At 38.7% G+C, this 21,538-nt stretch overlaps 1 protein-coding gene across 2 annotated transcripts; it reads right to left on the reverse strand.

Annotated features, from left to right (window-relative positions):
• Positions 1–1,994: 1,994 nt before the first annotated feature.
• LOC134811188 (coronin-6-like) lies at positions 1,995–18,560 on the reverse strand. Of its 2 annotated transcripts, XM_063817936.1 has the most exons (11): positions 18,304–18,560; positions 17,991–18,169; positions 17,185–17,255; positions 16,929–17,045; positions 16,613–16,729; positions 12,906–13,010; positions 10,344–10,547; positions 9,793–9,957; positions 9,341–9,385; positions 4,832–5,005; positions 1,995–2,087 (listed from the first exon to the last, which is right to left on the reverse strand). In XM_063817936.1, the coding sequence occupies exons 1-11, from the start codon at positions 18,549–18,551 to the stop codon at positions 2,046–2,048; spliced, it is 1,467 nt and encodes a 488-aa protein (XP_063674006.1). In that variant the 5' UTR covers positions 18,552–18,560; the 3' UTR covers positions 1,995–2,045. The 2 variants fall into 2 exon arrangements, with proteins under 2 accessions (XP_063674006.1, XP_063674007.1); XM_063817937.1 differs by lacking the exon at positions 9,341–9,385.
• Positions 18,561–21,538: the final 2,978 nt, after the last annotated feature.

A 21,538-nucleotide genomic window follows, 5' to 3' on the forward strand; every position in this document is an offset into this window, starting at 1 on the left:
TATAGTGTGTAGTGATGATGGCCACAGCCCCTACGAGTACGATGTACGAAGAAGAAGACCATACCAAAACAGTTTCTTGCCCATAACTCTCCAGGGAAGCGTTTCTACCCTACGTCATGATCTACGACTACCCTACGTCATGGGGGTCGATTCGGAATCAGCGTCCAAAATATACCGAATTATAGATTACTTGCATACCCTTATGATCATGCACTCGGTGCATGGTGCGCGTACGGGGGAGATACACGAGTGACAAGGTAAACAGTTATTTGAAATTATTAGTCGAAATCCAAAAAACATAAAAATCATACTAACAATAATCATAATGTTTGTCAATATTGATAATGATCAATCCGATTCAGATTCACTCAATCAATTAATTAAAACAAAGCTTAATAAAATATAAACAACGTGATTTTGAATTACACTTAAACCATACATCTCTTAGCAAAATTAGCCAATAAATGACTGTGGCATACTTTTCCTAAATCCTATATAGAAATTTAAAATTGGGAAAAAACGATATTAAAATTGGGTCAGATGAATCTTATTCCAGAACTTTACATTTAGAAATTGATGCTCCAGAACTTGTTAATCTAAACTCAATTCACTCGCTGAAGAACTTTACAAATATCTATAAATTATTTTGGAAAAAACTAAGATCCACGACCCTTATTGATACAATCCCCGAAGTTATCAGTCCTTAATATTCACATGAATCCAACTTGCAGCTACTTAGACAGTTAATATGAATACTAATTATACACTCAGATTTAAATAAACAGATAAAGATTTTCGCAGTGATGTTACTGTTACCATGGTAACCGAGATGTTATTTCCTCTTGCGTAGACATGCAATCGCTGCGCGGCATAAGTGTACCTCAAAGTACAGCTGAATTCAAATTGAATTGCAAAAAACAACAAACTTACGCCGCGTACAAAGCGTGACGGGCAACCACCAGACGTCTTTGCTTCAGGTGGTAACACCACGGTTACTATGGTAACACAATGGCTACTATGGTAACACCACGAAAACTATGGTAACACCACGATAACTATGGTAACACCACGATAACTATGGTAACACCACGATAACTATGGTAACACCACGATAACTATGGTAACACCACAGTTACTATGGTAACACCACGGTTACTATGGTAACACCACAGTTACTATGGTAACACAATGGCTACTATGGTAACACCACGATAACTATTGTAACACCACGATAACTATGGTAACACCACAGTTACTATGGTAACACCACGGTTACTATGGTAACACCACAGTTACTATGGTAACACAATGGCTACTATGGTAACACCACGATAACTATGGTAACACCACGATAACTATGGTAACACCACGGTTACTATGGTAACACCACGGTTCCTATGGTAACATCACGGCTAGTATTGTAACACCACGATAACTATGGTAACACCACGGTTCCTATAGTAACACCACGGTTCCTATGGTGACACCACGGTTCCTATGGTAACACCACGGTTACTATGGTAACACCACGGTTACTATGGTAACATCACGGCTAGTATGGTAACACAATGGCTACTATGGTAAAAGAACGGTTATCGTGGTAACATGACGGCTAATATTCTAACACCATAGCTATTATGATTAACACTATTGTTACACTAAAGAATAATGGCTACCAATCACGAGAAAATAAAAAGAGTAGATTGCTATTGTGAGTTGAGTAGCGCACTATAAGAATATTCATAGTAAAGGGCAAAAATGAAAGTAATCACACGCTACATTGTTAACAGTAAGTAAAAGTAAGATCAGTATTGCACAGTGTAGGATATTGATATAGGGCTACAGAATAGTACAGTATAGGATATAAAGGCTTCTAAATTATAAGCCAGGCCCGAGAGTCACACCGTTCAAGTCACCGAATCCAACTTCTAGTGCAGTATAATAGTAGAGTTATTCTAACTATCTTGTCACCATATCTTTCGGCACTTCAATAACTAGAGTCTAGTTACTTAGTTACTAGAGTCTAGTTACTAAGTAACTGGAATTTAGTTGTCGTCTTCTACTCCGTTCCTTTGCAGTTCTGCAATCTGAAACAAAGTGTTATATCAGTTTAGTCTGTTTAATCATATTAACACACTACTTTAAGTCATTATAGTAACTTATTAATTAAAAGTTCTAAACAAGGGATAGTAAAACACAAAGCCCAAGTCTAATATTTCCCTAAAACAAATGATTAAATGTCAAAAGTTCATTGTAGTAGCTTCATAGAAGATTCAATTTTTAAATAGTACGTTCTTCAGAAATTTAAGGGGAGGGGGAGATGTTCCAATTATATTGCTTTACTTCACAATATTTGACATTTATTTCTTGACTTAAGTATCAAGTATAAAAGCCTGTCATTTTGTATAATAAATCTACTGGCCAATATGGTATAATTCCGCTATCTGACAGTTGCAAGAGGGTTTGAAAGCCAAAATGATGTTACACATTTTGGAGAAGATTAATAAATTAATAAGGAGGAAGAACTAATGGTTATTTTAATTGTTACTTCGTGTGCAGTGAAAACTGAATTTACCTTAATTAATATAGCTAAATTTCGCTTTATTTAATTGCGGTTATATTAGGCTATCCACTCCGATAATCGTTACCGATAATTATCTCCGATAATTCGTTAAAAAAGGTTATCTGTTTATCTAGATAAAACATATTTTTATCGGTATAAAAATTCACTAGAAATTACCGAAAAAACTGCCACAATACCGTAAAATTTTAAAGAAATATTAGTGTTTTTGCCTTCCCAAGTAATCCAAAAAACAGTCCCAAACGTTTTATAGTATGATAGAAGAGGTAGTTTACTTAAATGTGAGCTTAAGAGGTTTATTTACATTTGTATACCTATGGAACTGTAGAACTGTAGAACTGTAGAAGTCTAGAGAAAGTTATTGACATTGTTATCTTGAGGCTAGGGTACTGGCGTTCTACCTTACAACCATTCTGGAGACAGGAACGAGCATGTTACTGTTAACTAGAGTCAAAAATACCGGCAGGGCACTGAATTAAATTCCGTAAGTGTTCTATGCGTGAAACATTGTCTTCAGGAGAAGGAATCTGTTGCTCCAAGTTTTCCACAGGATAAGGAAACAATTCACTGAATCACTTTCAATGCTTTACTGTTTCGAGGAGAATTGGTATTTGTTGCACTACTGTTCTCAGGAGAAGGAAACCGCTGGTCTAATGTTTTGAAGAGAACTAGTGCGTTACTGTTCTCAGGAGAAGGAAACCGGGGGTCTAATGTTTTGAAGAGAACTAGTGCGTTACTGTTCTCAGGAGAAGGAAACCGTTGGTGTACTGTTTTGAAGAGAACTGGTAGTACACTACTGTTCTCAGGAGAAGGAAACCCTTTGTCTACTATTTTGAAGAGAACTGGTGCACTACTGTTCTCAGGAGAAGGAAACCGGTGGTCTAATGTTTTGAAGAGAACTAGTGTGTTACTGTTCTCAGGAGAAGGAAACCGGTGGTCTACTGTTTTGAAGAGAACTAGTGCGTTACTGTTCTCAGGAGAAGGAAACCGTTGGTGTACTTTTTTGAAGAGAACTAGTGCGTTACTACTTACTGTTCTCAGGAGAAGGAAACCCTTGGTCTACTGTTTTGAAGAGAACTGGTACACTACTGTTTTTAGGAGAAGGAAACCGGTGATCTACTGTTTTGAAGAGAACTAGTGCGTTACTGTTCTCAGGAAAAGGAAACCGGTGGTCTACTGTTTTGAAGAGAACTAGTGCGTTACTGTTCTCAGGAGAAGGAAACCGTTGGTGTACTGTTTTGAAGAGAACTAGTGCGTTACTACTTACTGTTCTCAGGAGAAGGAAACCCTTGGTCTACTGTTTTGAAGAGAACTGGTACACTACTGTTTTTAGGAGAAGGAAACCGGTGATCTACTGTTTTGAAGAGAACTAGTGCGTTACTGTTCTCAGGAAAAGGAAACCGGTGGTCTACTGTTTTGAAGAGAACTAGTGCGTTACTGTTCTCAGGAGAAGGAAACCGTTGGTGTTGTACTTTATCAAGATTACTGGTCAACAGTGATAAAAGTCGATAATTAGTTTTTGTGAAATTTGGAAGACATTTTGGCTTTGGCCTTCAGCAGAAAAATTATCGGTTTTATCGGTTTTATCTAGATAAAACCTAAATTTTTATCTGTTTATCTAGATAAAAGATTTCATACCGATAATGGATAGCCTAGGTTATATAATAGTTGAAGTTAGCTTTAATGTGGTTATTGCTTAAGTTAGCATTGTTGTGGTTGTAAATAGAGTTAGCTTTATAAGTTGATTTAGCTAAGTTAGCTTTAAGAATTGTTATAGTTGAAGTTAGCTTTATAAATTGTTATAGCTAAAGTAAGCTTTATAAGTTTTTATAGTTGAAGTTAGCTTTATAAGTTGTGTAGCTAAAATTAGCCTTCTCAGCGCTTACCAAACGTTGAACCCTAGTTGTTCTCACAGTTGTTTTAAGAATAGGTCTTGGTATGGATCTTGGTTCAGGTAGATTTTGAGAGGTATTTTGACCGTTACCAAGGCTGCATATTAGCCTCAATTTCTAAACATGGCAATTTTCAGGAGTTAATACTAGTTATATTTAGGGGATTATTGTGAAGAGTAAAGGGTAACCAGACGCCCTGAGTGACCGGTCATATTTTTCTTATTTACAGATCACTTTAAACGAGTAGGTTTGTCTTTGCCACAGGATGAGTTTTATATTCACATGTTGATCTACCCTACTCCTAGCTTATAGCTACATGTCGAATTAACAAAGTCTTCCTGGCTACAGATCAACTAACCTCCTCATTAGCAGAGCTCAGCTGCTCCTCAAGTTTCCGGTTCTCTTCCTCTAGCTCCTCAATTCTTGACGTCTTTGTCTCGATTGTAGTCATCTTCTCATTCACGGTGTTCTTTAGCGCCGATATCTCTGCTTTGAGTGTGGCAACCTCTTTTGAGTTGTCTATTCCATTTGTCTGAAAACATTTATGTTGATCACAATTACATCACAATTACTTCACAATTACATCATAATTATATCATAATTACATCGTCCGTCCACTATAACACTAAACAATAATTTAATCTAATGTTGTCCGTAAAACTACACGCACAGAGAAAGAACTGTCGTGCGCGTCACCGTCAATCATTTGGCCGCGCCACGACTAAGGTGACAAATATTTCTACTCCCCAGGGGGGCGTTTTAAAATGAAATGGCGACGATTTCCGTGCCCTTGTGAGTGTGAATCACCCGGCCAATTGATCTGGTGGGAGGGCCAGGGGAATCATACTAATTTTGACACATGACGGTGACTTTGGATTTAATCTTTAAGTGGTGAAAGGTGATTGGTTAGTCGATGTCAAGTGTCAAGTGTCAACAATTATATGGTTAACCTCCCCGCCAGTCTCCAGATTTAATATATTCAGGAAACGATTAGATCAAAATCTAAGTTAACTAACTATTACAAGACTTTCTACCCCTTAACTTGTTGTCCCTAAAACCTCACGACCGTCCCATACAGGTCACAATCACTAGAAAGAGAGCCCACATCCATTCCACCATGATGCTATTGCTTGGCATTAGCCTTTTTTTCATTAAATTTTCTTTGTTGCTCTTCAATAGAACTAATGAAGAAAAAATCTACATTACTACATGTTGTTTCCCTGAACATTGCAGAGATAAACTTATTTCCTAATTTGAACCTGGTTTAACAGACGGTCAGGGACCAGGTCGGTCTGGGTGCTGTCACCTGGACAGTATTGACTTACTAATAACCTGTCCCCACTTCCCATAACAATATTACACTGGACACATGACACCTTTCAGGGGATATAACTGCAGGTAAGATAATGTGTATTATGTTGCACACACTATATACCCAGATAATGAGCCCAGGATGTGTAGTGTGTAGATCACACACGGTGCATCACCTCCCCCATCTGTGCTAGCAGTAGAGGAATGTTACGCACTGCTTCGTGCATCACCTCCCCCTATCTGTGCTAGCAGTAGAGGAATGTTACACACTGCTACGTGCTTCACCTCCCCCATCTGTGTTTACAGTAGAGGGATGTTACACACTGCTACGTGCATCACTTCCCTTTATCTGTGTTTACAGTAGAGGAATGTTACACACTGCTACGTGCATCACCTCCCCCTATCTGTGTTTACAATAGCGGAATGTTACGCACTGCTACGTGCATCACCTCCCCCTATCTGTGTTTACAGTAGCGGAATGTTACACACTGCTACGTGCATCACCTTCCCTATCTGTGCTAGCAGTAGAGGAATGTTACACACTGCTACGTGCATCACCTCCCCCATCTGTGTTTACAGTAGAGGGATGTTACACACTGCTACGTGCATCACTTCCCTTTATCTGTGTTTACAGTAGAGGAATGTTACACACTGCTACGTGCATCACCTCCCCCTATCTGTGTTTACAGTAGCGGAATGTTACGCACTGCTACGTGCATCACCTCCCCCTATCTGTGTTTACAGTAGCGGAATGTTACACACTGCTACGTGCATCACCTTCCCTATCTGTGCTAGCAGTAGAGGAATGTTACACACTGCTACGTGCATCACCTCCCCCTATCTGTGTTTACAGTAGCGGAATGTTACACACTGCTACGTGCATCACCTCCCCCTATCTGTGTTTACAGTAGCGGAATGTTACACACTGCTACGTGCATCACCTCCCCCATCTGTGTTTACAGTAGCGGAATGTTACGCACTGCTACGTGCATCACCTCCCCCATCTGTGCTAGCAGTAGAGGAATGTTACACACTGCTACGTGCATCACCTCCCCCTATCTGTGTTTACAATAGAGGGATGTTACACACTGCTACGTGCATCACCTCCCCTATCTGTGTTTACAGTAGAGGAATGTTACACACTGCTTCGTGCATCACCTCCCCTATCTGTGCTAGCAGTAGAGGGATGTTACACACTGCTACGTGCATCACCTCCCCCTATCTGTGTTTACAGTAGAGGAATGTTACACACTGCTACGTGCATCACCTCCCCTATCTGTGTTTACAGTAGAGGGATGTTACACACTGCTACGTGCATCACCTCCCCCTATCTGTGTTTACAGTAGAGGAATGTTACACACTGCTACGTGCATCACCTCCCCTATTTGTGCTAGCAGTAGAGGAATGTTACACACTGCTACGTGCATCACCTCCCCCTATCTGTGCTTACAGTAGAGGAATGTTACACACTGCTACGTGCATTACCTCCCCTATCTGTGCTAGCAGTAGAGGAATGTTACACACTGCTACGTGCATCACCTCCCATATCTGTGCTAGCAGTAGAGGAATGTTACACACTGCTACGTGCATCACCTCCCCCTATCTGTGTTTACAGTAGAGGGATGTTACACACTGCTACGTGCATCACCTCCCCCTATCTGTGTTTACAATAGAGGAATGTTACACACTGCTACGTGCATCACCTCCCCTATCTGTGCTAGCAGTAGAGGAATGTTACACACTGCTACGTGCATTACCTCCCCTATCTGTGTTTACAGTAGAGGAATGTTACACACTGCTACGTGCATCACCTCCCCTATCTGTGCTAGCAGTAGAGGAATGTTACACACTGCTACGTGCATCACCTCCCCTATCTGTGCTAGCAGTAGAGGAATGTTACACACTGCTACGTGCATCACCTCCCCTATCTGTGCTAGCAGTAGAGGAATGTTACACACTGCTACGTGCATCACCTCCCCCTATCTGTGTTTACAGTAAAGGGATGTTACACACTGCTACGTGCATCACCTCCCCTATCTGTGTTTACAGTAGAGGAATGTTACACACTGCTACGTGCATCACCTCCCCTATCTGTGTTTACAGTAGAGGGATGTTACACACTGCTACGTGCATCAACTCCCCCAGCTATTAATTCCCCCTATTCTACATGAGAATGTGATAGTGTACACGTGACGTCAGTAAATAACAAGATTCCTCACATAGCTATAGCAACACATAGCAACATAGCAATAGTCTAGGCAATCTATTGCTATAAGCTCGCATCTGTAGATATAGCAAACCCGTTAGATTTACTTGTGCTGAAATTACCAAATTTGGGTTGAAAATGCAAAAAAAAACGCGAATATGACTTGACGCGAGTTTGCAGGAATCCTATAATTCACTACTACTCTTTTAAATATCTCCAGGAGTGTTTCTAAAGAGAAACCCATGGATTCAAAGCCTGATAACTCTTATCATGTCCACCATATTTCCATATTCTGTCGTAACAAGATACTGTCTGATAAGACAGTTGAAAGTAACAATTAAATCTGCAAACGTGCGGAAGATCTCCGGAACACGTACAAAACTCACTTAGGATACCACATTGCTGACAGCAGTAACGGTATCATCATATATTGTGCTCCAAAAAGTGTGGACGTCTAGTAGCTCCCATCCTGTCTGAGTCGGGGTTTTCAAAGTGTGCGTGGACCATGTTCTATTAATGAATCATAGACTTGGACACTGAACAATAAGACTAGAAAAACGCTGCGACATAAGACTCTTAATGAAAGCCAAGAACTTACATCGGAAGAAGAATCCAAAGATTGGTCAAATTAAATCATAAGACTTAGCTAGAAACCGTCACCATCCCCCACCCCCACTCTGTATAATTCTAGCGTTATATTTCTTTTCCTACCTACATCAATAACAAAATCAGGACCGATTCAAATTTTATTAATCTTTTTCTGCAACCTTGCTGACAACCGTTACTTTCTGCTCCATTTAAATTCTAAATTTGTTGACATCGTCAGGTCACTTCTTTGGTCTATTTCGAGTTTATGGCCGGTTGCGGGGGCACTTTTAGACTAATTAAAAAAGCTTGTGTCACCGCCTCACCGGATGATACGTAATTTAATGTTTAATTTCTGCAAAGGTCATAAATTCATAATATAATACATCAAGGTTAAAGGTACATGAGCTATAATTAGAGGTGTGTAACTTCGCACCATGTCAACAAATCAGAAACTCAATTCACGATTTCTATCTAGCCAATGGGAATAAGATTAGTGATAAGAGAAGGAGCCACTCAGACGAAGAGAGCCCCAGAGGTGTGAGCTTTAGAAACCTTCTCTTTAAAATAAACACAATCAACAATGATCATTGAAAGTACAGTTCGCTTTTAGTTCAAACTTAAGAAACAAGATGAGTTTTATTTGATCATATTTGAAAGAGAAAATACAATTATTTCAGGATATTGTATCATTAACTAATCAAGATATTTTCGTATAAAATATCATGTAATTAACGTCTCCAGATATGATTCACACTCTCTTACATATTGCTCAGTACAGGCAGTATCTAGTAAGGGGATCTCTGTACTCTGAAAAGTAGAATGAATGAATGAGTGAATGAATATTAGAATATATAATTCCCAAGATATTATATCATTCACTTATATTATAATATGAACTTATTACTTCCTCAAGATATTGTTCACACTCTTTTACAGAGTTCTCTTTACACATTTGTTTATACACAGTATCAAGTTAGCTTCCAGTTTTCTGAAAAGTATAATGAATGATTGAATGAATGAATGAATATTGGTATGAATAAATAATACCAATATTATGAAGTAGTGAAGTAGATATTTACATACTACATTCAGTATTTGAAAATATGTACTCAGATTACATTACATTCTATCATCAAGCCGCAAACTTCACCTTTTTGGAACGTTCTTTTAAAAACAACCTCCACAGAAACACCAGATTCAACTAGTAAACTTACTGCGTTGGAAGCAGAGAAGCCCTTGGAAGTGCTGTTAGCAGCCTGGAGCTCCAGGAAAGGAAGGACAGCCGGCGCAGAGTTCTCCCCGGCAATGAACTGGTCCGCAGTGAGTGCGGGTGTGTAACCTGCTGTATCAGGGTAGAGATCCTCCGCAAACGTTTTACTCTGCAAATAGTAGACGTCAAATACTTAACATTCTTGTGAAGCTTACAAATCTGTGCTAGAAGTGCGGTTTACAGGGCTTTCAGATCGTTTGCTACTAGTACACACTCGGCGGGGTGTTCCTATGGAAACCCTCGCTACATGCCCTTTACATTCCCATATAATCTCGAATATTCCCACATTTTTCCTTACATTCCCCTTACATTCCCTTACATTCCCAAATATTCACAGATTCCCTGCTTACGTCTGCTACATATTAGTATCGTGACAAAGTATTCTAATAATATATATTATTATATAATTTATAATAAAGCAATGTTATAAAGCATAATATTCAACAAGTTATCCCAGGCAGAGTACGGTAGTGGAATATAGGTTGTCATGGTAACCTGTCTGGGCACTTTCAGAGGGATCACGTTCACCAGCTTCTTTCCGACGTTCAGTTTGTAAGCCCTAGCCACTTCGTTGATGGTGCTGTCAAGCCCTCGTTTTGGCATCATGCCAATTCCCCTCTGTGCATCGCCGCTACTGTACTGGTTGAGGTAGAACACACTTCCTCCCGCCAACTCGTAGAACTTAATGTTTGCGTCTCCCTGGTATGAGTCAAAGTTAATGTTTGTTTTGTTTTGTCAGGCTCAATGACTAACCTTGGTTAGTTTATGTCTATTTAAGTTATTTTAGTTAATCTACATAAGTTAGCTTAGTTAATCTACATAAGTTAGCTTAGTTAATCTACATATGTTAGCTTAGTTAATCTACATATGTTAGCTTAGTTAATCTACATAAGTTAGTTTAGTTAATCTACATATGTTAGCTTAGTTAATCTACATATGTTAGCTTAGTTAATCTACATATCTTTTGTAACTTTGCGATAAGTTCAGTTTGCTGCTACCGCGTAGTAAGCCTTTGCGTGTGTATACTTGTACATTACTATACAATGTACACCACGGAGGATGATCTACATTTGACCCGATCTCAGAAGAAACTCAAGGATTTCAACTATGAAGAAAAGGAAGATGTAGAGGGCTGTGCTGATAGATGGTTCACTTCGATGGCAAGTCTACTGAAATTAGAAAACTTCGAAATTCGTGGAGATATGGACCAAGAAATTCTCATGTCTCCGTCTATCTATAAAAGGTATATGGCAGAATGGGTTATGCAAGCAGCAGACCTCGTACGACGGCAGAGTAGTCAGATGAGCGCTATGATGGAAATCGTTGAGTGCCTCAAGACAGAAGCACTAGCAGACAAGGAAAAGATGGTCAGGTTGCAGGACCAGTTGCTAGTGCAGAAGGACGAACAACTACAGTTGTTTAAGACGTCAGTTGAAGAGACAGTACAAACAACGGTGGAGACAGGGATTAAGAGCTACAGTGCCGCTGTACAAAAGAACAGCACAAATGGCGCAGTCTGCAACAGTAAAATTCTGAAGAATGTTATGAAGAGTGTGGCTGCAGAGGAGGACAGGAGCAAGAATCTGATAGTGTTTGGACTGAAAGAAGAGGATGGAGAACAGCTTCCAGCTCTGGTAGCCGCAGTATTGGAGGAGATCGGGGAGAAACCTCATTTTGAAGCGACTAGAGTCGGCTGGAAGAGGCCAGGTATCACGGCTATCCGACCAGTCAAGATCACCGTCCCAAGCTCAACAGCAGTTCATCAGATTCTGATGAAAACAGGGAGACTGAGGATGGCTGATGCACACAAAGATGTATGGATCTGTCCTGATAGATCCAGTGAAGAGCGTGCAGCAAGGAAGAACGTGGTAACTGACCTGAAGAAGAAGAGGGCTGAACAGACTCATCTCGACCACTACATCCGTAACGGGAAGGTCTGTAGCCGTGTTAAGAAGGCACCATGATGACGTAATTCATGTTTCTCGGACACCGATCAGTATAATATGTACTTGTAGGGGTATTTTAAGAGTTAACGGACGTCATCTGTATTTGAGAGACAATTATATTATATAAATACATTATTATTTGATTGTTTCACACTTTTCACGTTTCATAATTTTATCACTAGGTGGAGGTGATGTTATTGAGACTTTGGGCGGCCAAAAAACTTCTGTTCTGAAAGTTGTCCTCTGTACTTGTTTCACTGACCCACGCTTTTTAGCATTTATACATTTCGGCCCATTTTATATGTTTGTTCGAATTGCTGTACATTTGTATACAAGTTGCTATTTTGTAAAAGTTTCAAATCAAATCATATGTTAGCTTAGTTAATCTACATATGTTAGGGTAAGTTAGCTTAGTTAATCTACATATGTTAGCTTAGTTAATCTACATATGTTAGCTTAGTTAATCTACATATGTTAGCTTAGTTAATCTACATATGTTAGGGTAAGTTAGCTTAGTTAATCTACATATGTTCGCTTAGTTAATCTACATAAGTTAGCTTAGTTAATCTACATAAGTTAGCTTAGTTAATCTACATAAGTTAGCTTAGTTTATCTACATAAGTTAGCTTAGTTAATCTACATATGTTAGCTTAGTCTGACTAAGTATTACTTTGCGTCTCCCTGGTATGAGTCAAAGTTAATGTTTGTTTTCTTTTGTCAGGCTCAATGACTAACCTTGGTTAGTTTATGTCTATTTAAGTTATTTTAGTTAATCTACATAAGTTAGCTTAGTTAATCTACATATGTTAGCTTAGTCTGACTAAGTATTACTTTGCGTCTCCCTGGTATGAGTCAAAGTTAATGTTTGTTTTCTTTTGTCAGGCTCAATGACTAACCTTGGTTAGTTTATGTCTATTTAAGTTATTTTAGTTAATCTACATAAGTTAGCTTAGTTAATCTACATAAGTTAGCTTAGTTAATCTACATAAGTTAGCTTAGTTAATCTACATAAGTTAGCTTAGTTAATCTACATAAGTTAGCTTAGTTAATCTACATATGTTAGCTTAGTGAATCTACATATGTTAGCTTAGTCTGACTAAGTATTACTTACCTTGCCAGCTATATACATGAGGTTGAGGTCCGGGTCGTAGTGTGGAAACAAGCTGCCAGTAGCACTGTCAATCGGTAACTCTTCCAGCTTACTGCTCATGTTCCTCTGATAAAGTTAATTGGGTTAAAAGTCACGTAGCTATATCAATTGACAATTATAGTCAGGCAACTATTGCCAGCCCCAATATATAATATGCATTGCATTTAAATATGATATATTTTAAGTTATATAGTCCAAAGAATCCTGATCTGAGATAAGTATATGGTAACTCCTTAAACAGGTTAAAAGAGAGCAACTCTATCATGATTCAGTTAAAGTGTGTAGTTTGGAATCCTCCTGTGTCCAAGAGTGGCGTACTGGTATTGCTCTTCCTCTAATATAACCTAATTCTAGTTCTACTTGACGTTAGATATTGTACAAGGAATTTCATTACTGTGACTAGATATTTCATATGGAAGGTATTTAATTGTCATTTTGGCCAGCGAATTTTTCTGATGAAAAAATTTACGATTGTTTTCAAATTCAACATGTGGTGTGGTGTGGTGTGGTGTGGTGTGGTGTGGTGTGGTGTGGTGTGGTGTGGTGTGGTGTGGTGTGGTGTGGTGTGGTACTGTGGTGTGGTGTGGTGTGGTGTGGTGTGGTGTGGTGTGGTGTGGTGTGGTGTGGTACTGTGGTGTGGTGTGGTGTGGTGTGGTGTGGTACTGTGGTGTGGTGTGGTACTGTGGTGTGGTGTGGTGTGGTGTGGTACTGTGGTGTGGTGTGGTGTGGTGTGGTGTGGTACTGTGGTGTGGTGTGGTGTGGTGTGGTGTGGTGTGGTGTGGTGTGGTGTGGTGTGGTGTGGTGTGGTGTGGTGTGGTACTGTGGTGTGGTATGGTACTGTGGTGTGGTGTGGTGTGGTGTGGTGTGGTGTGGTGTGGTATTGTGTGGTGTGGTGTGGTACTGTGGTGTGGTGTGGTACTGTGGTGTGGTGTGGTGTGGTGTGGTACTGTGGTGTGGTGTGGTACTGTGGTGTGGTGTGGTACTGTGGTGTGGTGTGGTACTGTGGTGTGGTGTGGTGTGGTGTGGTGTGGTGTGGTGTGGTGTGGTGTGGTGTGGTGTGGTGTGGTGTGGTGTGGTGTGGTGTGGTATTGTGTGGTGTGGTATTGTGTGGTGTGGTGTGGTGTGGTGTGGTGTGGTGTGGTGTGGTGTGGTGTGGTACAGGAAGTGTAATGCAGTTACCATGGCGACTAGTGAACGCAGCACTGCTTTGTCTCATTGTGAAATCTGATCCATCGTATCTGATTACTTTATTACTAAATTGCAGGTTACAAGTTAGTAGGCTACTCGTCTCTTTGTGTTACAATACACACAGTACACAGTTAGTACACTCACACAGGCGCCTGCTAGCAATATCCCCAATACTGTGTGTTACTCTTCTTATTGTTACTCAGTAACAAGACAAATATATTCATGTTTAGCTCTCTCTCTCTACTCAGACAATAGATTGAATAGAAGGAAGTAGATAAGAAGAGTGTTCTATCTGTTTACTTTTACTTAACTCATCAAGCCCATGCCCGGATCACATACTAGCTTTATTTTATATCCCTCGCATATCGTGACAAAAAACAATCTTTAAGCCCTCATCAAATCAATTTTTAAGTATGCTATGAAGACTAAGAAGGTTAAATGAGATTTCACTAAATATGTATGGGTCTGTGAGGGAGTAAAGGAGTAAAGGAAATTTTAGATTATCCAAGCTTTCAAAAACGACCATTACTTGACTTCTGAGGGTCAGTTTCCTGTGTAGTCTTGTAAAGTTACGACCCGTTGACAAATATTGATGTCATTATAAAATACGCATAAAATTTCAAACACGCCAATAATTCTGACACCCTGCTACACGAGCACATTATGGAGCATTGTGTAATGTGCAGTCATGTTAACAGATGACTAAGCATGACCAGGAAGTTTTGCTGTAACTTCTGGAAAAGAGGAATAGCGCGTAAGAATATGTAGGAGATGATTTCATCTGTTTTCTTGTGCGTGATAGCTAACCAAAGAATATAACATATAAAAGTAAAGAACGCTAGATTTATATTATACTAGATTACTAAATTGCATTATTTCAGCACTACTATCACACTGAGTGGATAGTAAATATTTCCCTAACTTAATGCAGTAATAAGTAATAATTATCATCCCAATTAACATTCTACTGAGCCCTGATGTCCGGTAATAAGTGGAGTAATTAGTAGTGCATATTTAACACATACACAGAATATTACTAATATAATATAACACACAGTGGATAATTCACGTATAGCAGCCATAGCTTACATCACTAGCTCAAATGTTATGCTGTTCTCAAACTTCTCTGGCTTGTTAGTCAAATATGGTGTATTTCTGTGATATAGATGTCCAGAACAATCTTTATTCTTAAAATACATATCAAGCTCAGTGATGGAGACTAGATATTAAACATTGTCTAAGTTTTATCCTTTTTTAGTTCAGCCCTATATCAGAGACCAGTGATAAAAAGCAGACTGTAAGCTTTAACACTCAATGTATCTATATTGCCCTAATTAGCCTAATTGCAGCAGTATGATTGGACCAAGTATTTGTTATCAACAAGAACCCTCACAAAGTGAGCGGTGGTTTTGCGCTCTGTTACTGTCGAGTATTTCAAGTATTTCGCGTCCAATCTCATAGACATAGATCATTTTTTAATTGAGCAGATTTCACATCTAGCTCATTAAATTTAATGACTTGGCATAATGTTATTAAATTTTATTTTACTTTTGTAGTTTAAAAGTTCAAAAATCCCAATATAATATTTAGACTCAATTTCAACAACACAATGTCTAACTTAACTTTCTATCCCATATTAACTGGAATAAGAATAATCGTTATCAACCACTATAGCAAACTAGAACTTTAGAACTTCTATTATATATTAGAACGGTGTTTCAACGAGCTAACATTCAGAACACTTATTTTTATTACTTTCAAGAGACATATGTCATAAACAGGAATTCTACGCATAATTTAACAAGAATTGCGCCCGTTGTTTCGTTTTGGCGGACGCTAGATTTCCATTTCACATTTACTATAAATTTAAATATAAGCTCCAATCAGCTCACTTCAATTTTCATAATATTAATAATATTGATAAATTATGCATCAAATACGGGAAAAAATGCAGTTCAATTGCCGTAGAACTTAACTTGTATCTGTAATTCAAGAAATGATCAGCAAAGGTAAACTATACTCGTGTACAAATCAATACACTACGCGTGCCACTTACAAATTGGGCGTATTACCTAATAGTAATATTATACATTACATGCATCATATACATTAAAACACAGTCGCGCCGCGCATTCATAGATCACAGGCTATCTATACATCACATCTCCGCAAGCAATCCTCGCGCGCGCGCAACTTTTTCGTTGCTTGGTAACGGACGGAAGGAACACGACATACTCAGACCCACCTACTGCAATCTCCAAAATCCACGTTTTTCTGCAAAAACCTCCATTCGTAACCTTTCACTATTGCCTTTTTTCAAAAGGGTGAAAAGGAAAAAATTTATGCAACTATCACATTTCCAGTTGAATACTCACTCCTCTTGTAACGTATTGATTGTGAAAATTACCACAAAATCTATTAAAATGAGTGTATTGATATATCCATATAATCATAAGCACACTACTAAGTGCTATAGTTACCGGGTCGTAAAGGCGCAGACATCTAGAGGACATGCTACTGAAACCAGCAGTCAGGATATTACCGTCCTTGAGCATCCTCAGTCGAGACACCTTCATGTTGTCATGTCCCGGCCCTTCCTGCCAGGTACATCATATTAGGGACAACAATGTGAGCAGCACATCAAAAGTGGCCGCCCAAACAGAGAAGGAGAAATATAATTGGTACGATTAATTTGGTGTAATTTCCCAAAGATGGCGACCCGAACACAATCCCAAAGATAGTTAGGTTATGTATAGTGGAGTGCTCCTTCATAAATAGTTAAATGGTTATACTTACGACGACAATCTGGCCAGTATGCGAGTCAAATACGCGGAGTTTCTTGTCTTTACAAGTAGTTCCTATTTGAGAACCGTCCGTTGTGAAGCACATGTCGGTTATTTGGTTTGTGAACGACTGAAGAAAACATTATTATCATCACTACTTCAACTAACAAAAACCCTGTACTGTTAAATAGTAAAATGTCTACTGTAATAGTAAACACTTTATTTTAACAGTATATAATGCATACTTTACTGTTACCATGACAACTTACCGACAGTTCCGACACAATCTGGGCAGTTTCTGCATTCCACAACTTGACGGTATTGTCGTAGGAGGATGACGCTGAAAACGACCGTGTTACGTGTGTTGTAATTCCTTAATGAAACTTAAGAATATCTATAGTGCACAATGTTACACGTTACGAAGTAATAACAGTGTAACATGATATAAGGTCATGTAACAAGTAAACAATGTTGTTAACCTGTAGGTGCAAGGTTTAAGGTAGTATTAAAACCGTTAACAAATAACCCATAATGCAAGGGGAGCTACGGAGTAGTGGAGTTGTGGTGGGCTGTCTATATAATAATATCCAATACTATAATATTATACACACACCCAATACTATAATATTATACACCACACAACTGAAATCCCGATTAAACATGACGTTCACCGACAAGCTACTAGTTACATACTACAAGCTACATAGTTTTACAGTTACACTATTCTAGGTAGTATTGACCGTATAATTGCGAAGGTTTCCTTTGCTAGTAAGGTCCTCACTAGTAAGGTCCTCGCAATGAAATGGGCTGAGCTCTCCTCAATCTTGGCACTGGTTGAATTAAACAGTAAAAATTCATGTTAGCAGTACAGTTATTATAATACATACTTATATTACTTTACTCATCACATTTTTTCCTGTAGTGGCCACAATATATTATCTTTACTTATTATCTTTATTTGGCTCACTCGCAGTGTAGGGAGGAATGGAGGTAATTCAGGTAATACAGGTAATTCAGGTAATTCAGGTAACACGTGTAATATTGTGATATATGTAGATTGTAGATATTCACTTACCCAGTATGTTATCAGCTGACGGATGCCACATGAGGCCACCTACTCGCTTTCCATGACCTTTCATTGTCTGTACTGGGGAGTGGTTTGATTCCACTCCTTTCTCATCAGTGATGTTCCAAAGACGGACTAGTCCATCGTCACATGCAGATCCAATCAGGTTATCATTGAAAGGATTCCACCTTGAAATTTAATTTTAATTTATTACTTTCAATCGTATAAAATACTGCAATAAAAACTGTTTGTTCAACATAAACGACTCCTAATAGGAATATCATATTGAACCACAATGCAGAGAGTGAAATATTTAGGTTACCTGATATCGTAAACAGCTCCGTTGTGTTTGCTGATTTTACAAGAAGAAGCATCAATCCCTCCAATTCTGTCAGTTTTCAAGACAAAGAAAGCTCCACCCCCTATTTGCTCTGCAACAACCGCAACAAACTTGGGGTTTACAGAACAGAAACCCTGTTCATGAGCATTTTTTGAGATAGGCACTCCATTGTAAGACTTCACATTTCGGTCTCCGTAAATGTGGCGGAACTTGGAGGTCCTGACAGCCATCTAATGAATTAATACAAGTTTAAATCAGAGGTAAAAAATACCAAAACTTTTTACCATTAAGCCAATTCAGAGTGTCATGGTTGTGATCATGACCTTCTGCAAAGTTTCAATAGATCCTGGTCAAATATTTATTTTTAGCACTTGACCAAAAACTAAGAATTCTTCACAGCCAATCAGTAATGCCTGGAGGCAAAACGGATTTAAAATGGCAAAGTTATCATGCATTGCATGTGTAATGATAGCCATCTATAAAGCTTTGATAAGACCTCATCTAGAGTATTGTGTCCAATTGTGGAATCCAGTTGCGGCTCATGGAAGTTGGGGGACTGTTTTGGAGCTGGAGAGCGTCCAGAGGCGGTTTACCCGTCTGATTGATGAGGTGGGTACTCTTCCTTACAGCCGTAGACTGGAAATCCTTAATTTGACAACGCTGGCAGAGCGGCGAATACGTGGGGACCTTATTGAAGCTTTTAAGGTTATTAATGGCTTGACTGATTATGGTTCAGACTTGTTCAGACCAAGCAGATCAGGTCTTAATCTGGTTTCATCCAATAGATGTAGTAAGAGTGTGACAAAGGTCAAGAATCTTCAGTGTTCTTCTCTTCCAGAGCGGGTTGTTCCTTATTGGAACAAACTCCCTTCGGAGGTGAAGAACTGCTTGACAGTTTTGAGTTTTAAAATTGGATTGGAAAATTTTAAAAAGAATATGATTTCTAAATGTATTGTAAATGACTTTCATTTTTGGAATGTTTCGAAAGAAGTTTTAACAAGAATTGAAGGTACCAGTTATATCAGTAATAAGGAAAAACACAATGATTATCTGTGGTTCCATCCTTATGTAGCAAAGAAACGTTTTATAAATCTTTACTCCACTGGGAAGTATGAATAAATTAAATTTTGTAATGTTGTTTTTATTCATGATTAATATTTGATAAATTATTACCTTTAAATTTGATGGAGAAATAGTTATTTTTCCATGTAGTGTGATGATACTTTGTAGACATTAGTGATGATGTTATGTCATAATTTTTACTTTACTTTACTTTTTTATTGCTTAATTTGTTAGCAAATTTATTGGGTGATTTTGTGACACAGCACCTTAATTGTGCTGCCTTCTCAATTAAAAGGAGTCACTTCGTCACCTGATCAGGTAAGCCAATCACATGATCACACGTAATGAATAAACTTGTTATGCTTTGTATCTCAGTCATTTGTAAAGCTAGAACTCTCATTTTTGGAGCTATAAGTGTGAAAGGGTCAGTCCATGTAGATATAAACATCCGGTTCAGTCCGACAGAACATAAATTAGGTAACTTCAAACATCGAATTGCTCCTGTGACAATGTTCGGAAAGTTCGTTAAACGATCGGACACAATCTCTTTAAGGGAATTGGAACAAGATCTGCAATGGATCTTCGATTTGGCAAAAAAAGTCTTCATGTCTGAATCTTAAATGTGCTCTACGTGGCCGGGTACAGAGCTAGAGGAAAGAAGATGGACAGCAAACATGAGACCTCTCTATCAGAAGTCTCATACAACCTCATCCCTGCCCCTGTGATGGAGAAAATCATGTTTTTCAAAATTTTGTGTATATATCTGATTGCTTCAAGTTTTAAAAATATTGGTAACAATGGACCATTTCTGTTACCTATGAATTGTGCTCTGCCAATTGAATTACTTGATTTTTAAAAAAAAAGATATTCCAACAATATACACATAATAACCCTATATAAAATAATATAAATGAAAATCACATCAATATAAAATGAAAATCACGTGATTTAATTGAATGTATATATATATTGTTTGAATGACCTTTTCTTTTAAGAATCCTAAATGAATTCCTGATGCCACAACTCAATTATTGACCTCCTTATTATACTAAGACGGACAATTTGGGAAAACACCGAATTGGGAAAGGGCACCTAAGCAATGCCTGTTCACTGGACCTCATGTAACCATATTTCAAGCTGCAAAGCTAAATAGAAATGTGTTTCAGATGTGTTCCCCCTTCTTAAACATAATGAATCCGTCGCAATAGACACTCACTCTAATTTAATTTACAAATTGTAACAGGTATCTGATCACATGGTTCGTAAAAGTGCTTTTCAATAAATTGACCTAGCTTTTGTTTTGGTGACGTTCGGCTACAACTGACCGTGTTTAACTCTGCTAAGATTTCGAATATGAAGGTAGTGTGAATCATGAATGGTGAAGCATTATTTGATGCGCGGCTCGGTTCAGTTGTGTATTATAATACAATGAGCGCTTTGATACATGCTGTAAAAATGTAATCAACAATCAAGCAATTTTTAATATGCGCGGCATTGTCCGTTGATAACGGACTAGCCCTGAGCCCGGCGCGCAACATTTCGAATAGAAGATTAAATTAGTTAAATTTAAATGTGCAATAACCAATTTTTGCTATATTGTGTATATTATAACTGGACAACAAGTAAATTTTTAGTTAAATTCGGAGGACTTCGACGCGCCGCGCAAACTATCATTTTTACTTCGCATCGAAGACGGGATCCGATCGTTGTTTTTTAATTTGAAAGGCAACCATTGCGATCTGAAAGGGTTGACATCGTCAATCAAAGTTAAATTAAAAATATTTTTAGCGCCCTTCATTAGAAATTTATTTCGTTCATAGTGTTTTCTTTGTCATACGTTGTATGACCCGCCGCGCACGAGTGCGCGGCTCCCCCTGTATCGTAGAAACTCTACAGGGTTCACTATAGTGAAGCGACAGTGGGGGTCACCACGTGATACAATGCTTTCTTACCTGGGGACCTCAGGCTATCTGGCTATCGTGTTCATTGACCATTGTTAATGGTCTGTCCCGGCGCGCGCTACTTCGTAGCACTTGCTGTCGGTCATTTCGAGAAGAAAGCGGCGCGCACTACTTCGAAGAAATTTAGACGAGTACTAGTAACATCCGTCAATCATGTTTATAAACATATGAATAGATATTAGGTGGAATGACAG

This window comes from Bolinopsis microptera, chromosome 2, assembly GCF_026151205.1.
Source record: "Bolinopsis microptera isolate Bmic1 chromosome 2, MBARI_Bmic_1.0, whole genome shotgun sequence".
Classification (NCBI taxonomy): domain Eukaryota; kingdom Metazoa; phylum Ctenophora; class Tentaculata; order Lobata; family Bolinopsidae; genus Bolinopsis; species Bolinopsis microptera.